The sequence below is a fragment of the Triticum urartu genome, chromosome 5A, assembly GCF_056163025.1.
Source record: "Triticum urartu cultivar PI428250 chromosome 5A, HENAU_Tu73, whole genome shotgun sequence".
Lineage (NCBI taxonomy): Eukaryota > Viridiplantae > Streptophyta > Magnoliopsida > Poales > Poaceae > Triticum > Triticum urartu.
In genome coordinates, this window is record NC_141877.1 from 24,476,031 (window position 1) to 24,486,187 (window position 10,157).

At 44.3% G+C, this 10,157-nt stretch overlaps 1 protein-coding gene and 1 pseudogene across 1 annotated transcript; both read right to left on the bottom strand.

Moving 5' to 3' along the window:
* Positions 1-2,596: 2,596 nt before the first annotated feature.
* Positions 2,597-3,742, bottom strand: LOC147967664 (F-box protein At3g07870-like). The gene has a single exon (XM_087523211.1). It carries the CDS (start codon positions 3,740-3,742, stop codon positions 2,597-2,599), a length of 1,146 nt encoding a protein of 381 aa, XP_087379337.1.
* A 3,511-nt stretch (positions 3,743-7,253) lies between these two features.
* On the bottom strand, positions 7,254-8,039 carry LOC125506650 (uncharacterized; annotated as a pseudogene).
* Between the last annotated feature and the right edge of the window lie 2,118 nt (positions 8,040-10,157).

Genomic DNA, 10,157 nt, shown 5'->3' on the forward strand with positions numbered 1-10,157 from the left:
TTAAACTAAAGTACATTTCATATTTGTAACACATCACTTTTTGTATTTATGTAGGATGGTGGAACTGGATGCAAAATTCTGTGTTGTGCTTATCATAAATTCAAAATACAAGCAACCGAAACAAACAAAGCACCATATTATTGTTTTAAACTTGCTAATTTCCTAAAGTTACTTTCCATTTTTCATATGAAACAGAGCATGACATAGAATCACACTTCTCCAACTTTTTTGTACTTATATGTGAGTCTCCCACTAGATTTTTTATGGTTTCTCAATTAGGCCCACTTCCAATTCGTGTTTTTTTATTACAGTTATGCTTACCAACAAGTTCTTGGTATTATTCTCTTAGAACATTTCATACCTTAAGAAATGGTGAACTAAACTTTATCAGTATGGCAGACAAGCTGGGAAACTTCATGATGCTATCAGCAATTCATTTTAAGCAAACATATATAGTTCTTAATTCGTGGTGATCTGAATGTGGATGATTTAAGGTACATGTTCCAAAATACCTTGCACTAACCTATGTTGTTTACATATGCTCATTTTATATTCATGCCCATATAACCACATCTCATCAAAATATATTGCAAGCAATTCCCGCAGCAATGCGCGGGGTATCATCTAGTTTGTTAATGTGTAGGTCCATCTTTGCTACCTAAATAGTATAGGATGAGCAAGTGAATGAGCTTATTGAGTAGTGCAAAATGAGCTAGTGGTAATATCTAATACACTATGCTCCCTATTTTTAGAATTGGGTCATCGATTTTGACTGGATCCATGATTTAAGGTGCTCTCTCTCTTCAATTCTCTCATTCAGTTGAGGTATTTAATTTTGGATTTGATTCATGAATTTGACTTGGTAATGACTTCTCAAATTAATCGACAGCAACCATTATGTAAAAACACATCAATACCATACACCCTCTCACCATCTAACGAAGAAGCGCTAGCACGTGCACTGTAGTATTGATATAGTACATGCGCCTACAAACTTTCCCACATATGGGTTGATTAGCATATAATACAGAATCACACTGCCGAAAAACCCACTAAAACATTACATTATAAAAAAGAAAACACATTCACTATCTTTCCCATGCTTCAAACCAATTTCTATCGTTATGAAATCCCAACAACACAAACAGCGTAGCAAAGCATGCCCAACCCTTCTATTTGATTATAAAGTGTGAAGTCTTATTTTCACTCGAGAATGCTTATTACTTTGAATGCTCTACAAGCTTAAATCATTGTGTCATTGTGCGGTCATTGCCTTGCTATGGAATCCGGAGTTTAGTTTCCCCCTCGGCATTGACATGAAGAAGCTGATCTTTTATGCAATTCGTTGCAAGTTAAACTAGGTATGATGCATGCTAGTTAGTTTGCTTTCCACTCAAGCGGTCGTGAGTATGGTATATAAAGGTAGCAGGGTAGTCATCTTCATATCTTAGAGCATCTCTAGCCAACCCCTTAAAAGGCGTTAGAGGAGCAAAAAATCAATTTTGAGCAGCTAAACCACACCTAACCGATCCTTTATCGGTGTTAGAGGATTAGAATTTTTACTATTCAGGTGCCCTGACTCTGAAAATATACTCGACCGCCCACTCAATTATAATTTCCTCCCTCCACCCCGCGTCGGCGCCCTCACTAGCATGCACCGCATCTAGCGACCACACTTTGCCTCTGCCAATGCCATGTTGCCTCTGCCATCCTCAGAGTTGCTCGCCAGTTGTTGTTGTAGCTGGAATCCAGCTCTATCGTCGCCGCAGCCACAACAATCCCATCGCCGCAAGCATGCACCGCATCTTCGTCCTTCGAGCCCCTCTGTCTACTGCCGGCCACCACTAGCATCTTAGGCATCGGCTCAACGCCGCTGGCCGACCATGACATCTCCTTCGTCCTTCAAGTGTGACGGATTGTCTAGATGAGTTTCCATGTGCTTTTTCATCTCATTTTTCCTTTTGGCAATTGAACTGAACCTAGTCAATTCTAGTGTTAGTTGATATATGTTTTTTTCCTGAGTGACTACAGTTATTGTTAGTTGACTGAGAATTAGTTAATTCGAATTAGACCGAATGGTTGAAACAAAGGCTTGAGGAGATGATTACCATGATGACTACAAAATATCCGCAGTACTGAAATATGAAAATTCATAAGAAGCCGATGGTCTTTCTCCTGCACGTTGCTAGAGAATGCCCTCTAATAAACTTTGATTCGATCTGGGAGAAGGTGGCACGCACCAAATATCCACATAAGTTTGTTCTTGTAGCAATACCCATAGAATATTGTATTAACACTATAAGCTCAATAAATTTATTTTGTTCTGCTGTTGATGCTCAATGAAGTTGGTGCATGATGATATCAAAATTACCGCTAAATTTGTCACCAAATACGTTATCATTTTTTCAAAAAGAAAAAGATGTTCACATAGACAAAGTAGGCACTTATACCCATATAAACATCCACATCCACATCATATCCATATAAGCATCTACGATAAACTGAACCAATAGATCTTACTAAGCCACCACAAACACGGAAACACCTCATGGCACCTCGCCTAACACTAAGAAAAAAGTTCTGGTGCAAAAATATGCTAACTCTTGTTAGAGAAGTATATAGTTTCGAGATTCGGGCAGCGAGGGGAATCGAAGAAGGTATGTGGCACGAGGCTCTCATTGAATACTAAGAATGTTGCAGTTTTTGCAACACCGAAGGTGAAATCTCTGCAAATCACCCTCTTCTCTTTGAGATGGTACATCCGAGCCACCTCACAGTTGGGAGCTCCAATGAGAATGGCACCGTTCCCAACAGAGATGACCTTGCTCACTGATATTCCATGGTGGTAGTGAAATATGGGCATCGGGACATGGACCCGATGGCGCAGTGTCCATGTCTCGGCCTTGTAGTCTTGTAGGACCCATATGTCGAGGGACGTCAAGCTCTGCATAGCGGCGACCCCGAGCTCCCCATCGAGCTCAAACAAGGTCGTCCTCATGGTTTCATCTAGCGGCGGCCGCGACATGAATCGGAATGTCTCAAAAGTCGTGTCGAATGCTAGCATCTTGCCGGTGCGGTTGGCTTGAGGATGGTTAGAGAGCCAATGAAGGGTTCCACGATGAGCCACTGGAACCTCATAGCTAAGGTTTCCCGGGCTGGAAGGAGCTCGGCCAAGTCGACGCGGCAGGATGGCACCAGCTGAAAGGATGTAGTAGTAACGCTTCGTGTCAGGGTCGAAGCTATTGTTATATTCTTCCGGGGCAATCTCAACAGCATGACATAAAAGGCGGTACTCGCCGGAGAAGCCGTGGAAGTAGAAGCCGCACTCGAAGACTGCGCAATAGGATTGCTGACGCAGCTCCGGCAGGTTGGTCCACTGCCTGGTAGTCGGGTTACAGATGACAAAGAAGCCATGATGTTGCGCCAGCACGAGCAAGCCGTCGAGAGAATACAACACATTGCGGACTTCGGCGGAGGGGGCGTAGTCGCAAAGAAAGCGATCCGTCAACTGCGCCGGGTCGTCGAGAGGGATGGCTTCCACCGCCCAGTGTGGGAGACTAGATTTGACGATCATCTCGAGTGGGCGGTTGGCGGCATGGGCGGCGAGGAAGGAACGGTCGATGGTGACACGCCGCCAGTCCTTGCAGACGGCACGGCAACGGAGCACGGAGACGGGAGGGAGGCCGACAAAGATGTGCACCAGAGCGTCGTCGCCTAGAGCGTGGATGCCTCCACCTGACATCTCCGTCGATTCTCCTCGATCTTGGAAGGGAAATAGCAGCAGCCTTTGCCTTTATTTCGAAGTCGTTGACAAGGATTCCTGATCCAGATCCCCGAGTCGAATCGGAGTTCCAACCCCTTCCGCCTCCCGTGCGATAAAACTGGAAGGACGTCCGATTCTGTCTAAACGTCGGATCGATCTGGCACGGTCAATTTCTGTTTCATCAGACGATCGAGAGCCTCCACCACTTTCCCGTTTCAACAGCTCCCTCCGGATGACTGTAGCCAGAATTCTTTTCTTTATTTATGTATTTAATTTAATCCATCACGCCGTAGCCAGAATTTTCGATATGGTGGCAGGAACCATATCGAATTTTCGTTTTGTTTCTCTTTCCAGTTCTAACAAGATCCCACGGTTTCATCAAAAGAAAAAAGAGAAGCTTGGCAGGCACACCAACGCAATTCCAGTAGTGGAGCACACCACGACCGTCCCGACGTCGTCAGGAAGTCGATGCCCATGGACAAGAGCTGCTCAGCGACACACAGATACGTACCATGCTCGAGTCCTTCAGGTCCTATACCTAGCCATTGAGACCCGAATCACTGTAGTGGAGGTTATCGCCGACGCCTGCAGGCGACCATCGCCTTTGATTATGGACCGTGCTAAACGTTGTCATGCTTCAAAATCTAACATCAGTTTATCAACCGTGACAGTTGATTATTCTTTCTTTACTAAGAGCAACTCCGATAGCTCCCGTATCACAAAAAAAAAACTTTCATTTACAGAAAGTTAGGGCAAAAAAAGGCCTCCAACAGTCTCGTAAACCCGCAAAAAATTTACGGGATCCTCCAACTTCTAAGTTTACGGGAAGATGGTGTTCCCATATAATTTTAGACCGCTGCTACACGTAAACCGGCTGATGGCAGAGATTTTTAGACCGCCTTCCCGGCCTGTTGATTTCCTTCGAGTAGGGCCGCTTGATCTCTGGACCATCACTTCCATAGTTCCATCCCAAATACCGTTATATCTCTCTCCGGCGACGCCAACCAGCCATCGGATATATGCACAGCATCTTCGTTTCCCAGGTTGCGGCAGCCCCGTCACCGGCCATCTCACATGAAAACGCGACGAGCTCGCCATGCGCCTGGTTGCAACAATGACGCTACTAGACCATCCTTGAAACATCGGCAATGCTCCACCACAACACCGGTGATGCTTCCTTGCAGCACCGGTGATGCTCCGACAGCTTGAACGATGCTCCATTGCGGCAATGACGATGATCCGACAGCCCCGACAATGCTCCATCACAGCATCGGTGATGCTCTGACGGCCCGAACAATGCTCCATTGCAGCAACGACGATGCTCCGATGGCCCCGGTGATGCTCCGTCGCAGCACCGGTGATGCTCGGGTGGCCCGAACGATGTTCCATTGAAGCACCGGTGATGCTCCGACGGCCCCGATGATGCTCCGTCGCAGCACCGGTGATGCTCAGACGGCTCGAACGATGTTCCGTTGAAACAATGACGATGACGATGCTCTATCAGTGATGCTCCAACGGCTCAAAGACGCTCCATAACAACACCGGCGATGCTCCCCAAAGCTCATTAAAGCATGCCTCTTTACATGGCCGCGGACGTCAATGCCATCATGATACGCCTTGTCGTCATGGTTGTCGAAGCATTTGCTTCGTCTTGGTCATCAAAGCATTTGCGCAACAGTCTTGGTGGATTAGCTGGGGCATCGCTATTGGGGTGCATTTTCAAGATGCTCTTGGCGAATACTCCCTCCGTTCCAAAATACATGACTCAGCTTTGTGCTAACTTTAGTATAAAGTTAGCACAAAGCTGAGTCATGTATTTTGGAACGGAGGGAGTAATATTTTCATCTTCTAGATTTTGTAAGTCACGGAATTTTCATAGGCCTATATGCCTAGCAAATACATTCTCACTTGTCAGATACATGTTCAACCATATTGAAGTTATTAGCTAGTCCACTGTACCCACTTCATGCCCCTTGTTTCTACTTGTCCTTTCATGTGCTGGTGTTGTTCTTCCTTTTCCCCCTTGTTTGGGAGTATTTTTCCCTTCGTAGTTTTCCCTATTTTGGCACATACTTTTTAATAGAAAGATAAAGAAGATGATTACATTTATGTTTGCCAGTGAGGAATACATGCTACTGGTGTCTGGCTAAAGAGAGTAATTGCAAAAAATCACCGTATTTTAAGTTCACTTTCGGATTTGCCATCATATTTCTTAGGCGTGCCAAAAATCTATTAGTTTCCTTACTAATTTTCTCAATAAACACATATGACTAATTTAGGACAAATTAATCCAATTTTGAACATGTTGGGCCCGCTGATCAGGTCCACGTGGCACTAAAAGTCAACATAAACGGAGTTGACTGTTAAGTTAAAAGAAGGGGCCACCTGTCAGGGCCCAGTCCACAAATCTCGTCCACCTCCTCCCAGCCGAGCGCTGCCACCTCGCGCGCGGTCCGCCGAATCCTCCGGCCGGGTGCGTCGCCGGCAGCCACGCCCCCTCTTGTCTTCTCATTCTCTCTCCCCCGCGCCTCCCCCTCACACCGTGCCAGTTCGCCCAACAGTTGCCGAGCAGAGGTGGCCACAGCTTAGCAGTAGCTCACGCTGCAGCAATAGATGGTCCCGCCATGGCCGGCTCTCGCCACCGCACCGGTAAGCTGCTGTGTCGGCCTTATCCAGCCAAGGAAGACCGTGCCACTGTCCCCCTTGCTTCCTGCTTCTGTGACGCGCTTGGCCGGTGTTGTGCTAGCCATGGTCGAGGTGTTGCGCGGCCGAAGCTTGATGGCGGCCATGGTGCCGTTTTTTGTGGCGGGGAGCAGGGGCACGGTAGGGTGTGGCCGTGGATGAAGCTACGGTCTTGCTCAGCTCCAAGAACCGTTGATGTTCGCCGGCGAGAACCGCCGGCCCTCTACCTGCAAGTTGTTTGAAGAAATGCCACAAAGAAATATGGTAGCAAGCTCTAAAGGGTGGGTCCCACATCCAACTTGATGGTCAACTCTATTTATGTTGACTTTTAGTGCCATGTGGACCTAACCAGCGGGCCCAACATGTCAGAAATTGGATTAATTTGTCCCAAATCGGTCATAAGTGTTTATTGAGAAAATTAGTAAGAAAACGGGTAGATTTTTGGGACGACCAAGAAATTTGGTGGCAAATCCGAAAGTGAACTTAAAATGTGGTTTTTTGCAATTCATTCGGCTAAAGAACTTCAGTTATGTTTCATAGCTGCATTTTCTTTCTTTTTGCTTAAGATAGCAGCTGTTGCTGGCCAGTTATACTATGGGCAGAACATGTTGATAAATATTTTTTCTGACAATTTATATGAGTGAGCTCTAATATTTTCCTAGATATTTTACGTAGATGATAAATCTTTCCTTACTTACTGATATACATTGTCTCTAATATGACAGATGTTGTGTAGCCTTACTCCATTTTCTTCTCTTTTTGAACTCCATTGTTTTTGCTCCTTGGTTCCTCAAAGTTCTCTGGCTCTTCAAGCTCGGCGCGTGTAACCACGCTTCTTGCTCTTCCTTCTGTTGCTGCCCTTATCGTCAGAATCAGGTTCAGACTCAGATTTGGATAACGAGGAGGATGATGAAGACGTGTTATCCCTTCGGTGCCTTCTTTTCTTCTGCTTCGCGTTGCATCGATGCTTCCTATCATCCGAGTCCAATGGACTGTAGCTTGAACTACCGCTTTCAGAAGAATACTCAGAGCCACTCGATGATGATTTGGAGTCAGAGTCAGTGTCTGACACCGAAGCACGATGTTTTCTCTTACTCTTTACCTCCCTTCTCTCAGACTTCTCCTTCTGTTTTTCTCCCGTCAGCTTCCTTTCCTCCTCCATCTCCTTCTCAAGATCAGGGTTCACGAACCGAGAGCGAGCCGGCAGCGACACTTTCTTCTTCAGCCTGGGGTTCTTAAGCTGCTCAGTCCTCGAGGGCCGCGAGATGTAGACCCGTTCATTCTTGCACTCATACGTCCAGTGCCCGGGCTGGAAGCACTTCTGACATTGACAACCAGCGGAAGAAGTTGGTACTGCATTTCGCCTCACACCTAGCCTCACAGGCTGCTCCGTGCTCATCAGGTACATCTTCCTCTTGGCTTCCTTCCTCTCCTGCCAGTGGCTTGGCCCCTCTTCCTTCTGCCCATAGGCATTGACATTGCGGGCAGCAGCTTCCGCTGCACGTTCAGCTTGAGCCCTGCTCAATCCCTTAGCATTTGATAGGGCATGCGCCTTTATTCAGTCTGCCACGGCCTGGGAATTATTTCCAGACATCTTGATACACCCAACCCAAGAAGAAAAGGCTATATCCTGCATGGAAAACAAGCTCTATTGTTCAGTAGTGGAGTGATGTCCCAAAATAAAGATCCAGTTTGCAAAAATATCACACATACAGAGATTCAGACCCTCTTTTTTGTTGCAACTAAGTAAGTAGATATTCTACTAGGAAATGAAAATTGCATGCCATCAAGCACTGAAATATGCCATGATAATCCCCGCAAAAAAGCAAAGATACCATGTTAAACTAAAGGAACAGAGTGGCAACTCAAGAGTATTCAGTAGCCAACACATTCAGAACTATATATATCAAAAGTCTTATTCCGTCTCTGCACCAATGTCCTTTGATGCACAGAAGTCTAACAAAACAACCCATTTGCATCGCACGACACAAAGACGAAGGACACAAACAAACAACAAAATGCTTGTAAAACCTCCTCTTGATTGGTAATGGTTATCAGAATCTAACACATATGAGCTATTTGCATGTTCCTTAAGCGACTATTTGCTGCACAATACTTACAAAACAACAAAGCCGACGACTGAAAACAAGAACTTGTATACTCACTCCGTCCCAAAATTCCAAGACAAGAATTTTGGGACGGAGGGAGTATATAGTATACGCAACGGAATAAGTCAGTAACCAGTAACTTGGTGGGCACATAGGTTAAAATCGGACCTATGGAGATTTTGGGGCAACTTATCAATCTACTAGGATAAATACAAGTCAACTGACCAAACTCCTGTGACACAACTCCCAATCTACCACCGCCACGCCCCAATCCTGGGGCGGATCTAGATGAACAGTACTGTCCCGGAACGCCCAAAAATTGTGGAGTTGCGCGAGGTCTGATCAACTAATCTGAATGCCAAGAAACTCGTACCTCGAAAACCAATGCCCAGCTTGCCGACGGAGTGGAGACAGGAGCAGGGAGGCGATGAAGTGGAACAAGGACGTCGATGGCGGTGCGGCGACGAACGTCAAAAGTGAGGGGTGTGGCATCGACTGCGAGGAGGGAAGAGCGGTATCAAGACGGAGGCGGGCCACTCTTCGCAGGGGCTATGTCTCGCCCGTACGATTCCTAACAGGAATCGCCTACGGGCGAGCGAATCGGGCTGGCCCATTAGGGGGCAGTCTTTTGTAGGTCGCTCGCTGTGCTTCGGTTTTCTTCCTTTTTTGTCATTTTCTTTTGTTTTTTCATTTGTCATTTTCTTCGGTTTTCTTTTGTTTTATCGGGCTATAAATTCTTTTAATACACATTAACATTTCTTTCAAATACATGATTTATCGGTTTTTTAACAGTTTTTTGGAATAAACAGTAACATGTTCTCCAAAATACACGTTGTACATTTTAAGTGGAAATTAAAAATTCTAAACTCCATGATATACGTTTGGAAACTTGTGAATATCTTTCAAATGAATCAAGTACATGTTTATAATGGATATAAAGATTTTTTTAATCTACCGGAACTTTTTTTTACATTGTATAAATATTTTCGAAAATTTCATAAAAATTTGAAACACTAATTTTCTTTTAAATGTTGCGTACATTTTTAATGGACAAAACATGTTTTTTTAACATTATGCAAACATTATATATATATATATATATATTTGAAAATGTGACAAACATATTTTTAAACTTGTGAACATGTTTTGAAATGTAACCTACATTTTTCTTGAATGTATGAAACAGTTTTCCGAATTATGCAAACATTTTTAGAACTTCTAAATCATACAAACATTTTTATTAAATGTGATGTACATATTTTTAAGCATATGGCCTTTTTTTAATGTAACAAACATTTTTAGTACACATAATTAATATTTCTTTCTACATGTTTTAACATTTTCAAGTGCATTATTAACATTTTATTCATAATTTATGTAAAGTATTTTTGCAATACATATATTTAGAATATTTAGGAACATTAAATGAAATTTAAAATCGAAAAAATGAAAATGTGCATAAAAACGGAAGAAAAAGAAACACGAACACACTGTGAGAATGCACACAGTAAAGGCCGGTCCAACACGTGCTTCCAACGCCGGCCCATTGATGCACAGTAAATCTCTACTCCTATAAAAACCATGGGTGGTGATGATGATATGCC

Excerpts from the sequence above, each read along its gene's own strand:
- LOC147967664 (XM_087523211.1), bottom strand. The coding sequence starts at position 3,742 with ATGTCAGGTGGAGGCATCCACGCTCTAGGCGACGACGCTCTGGTGCAC.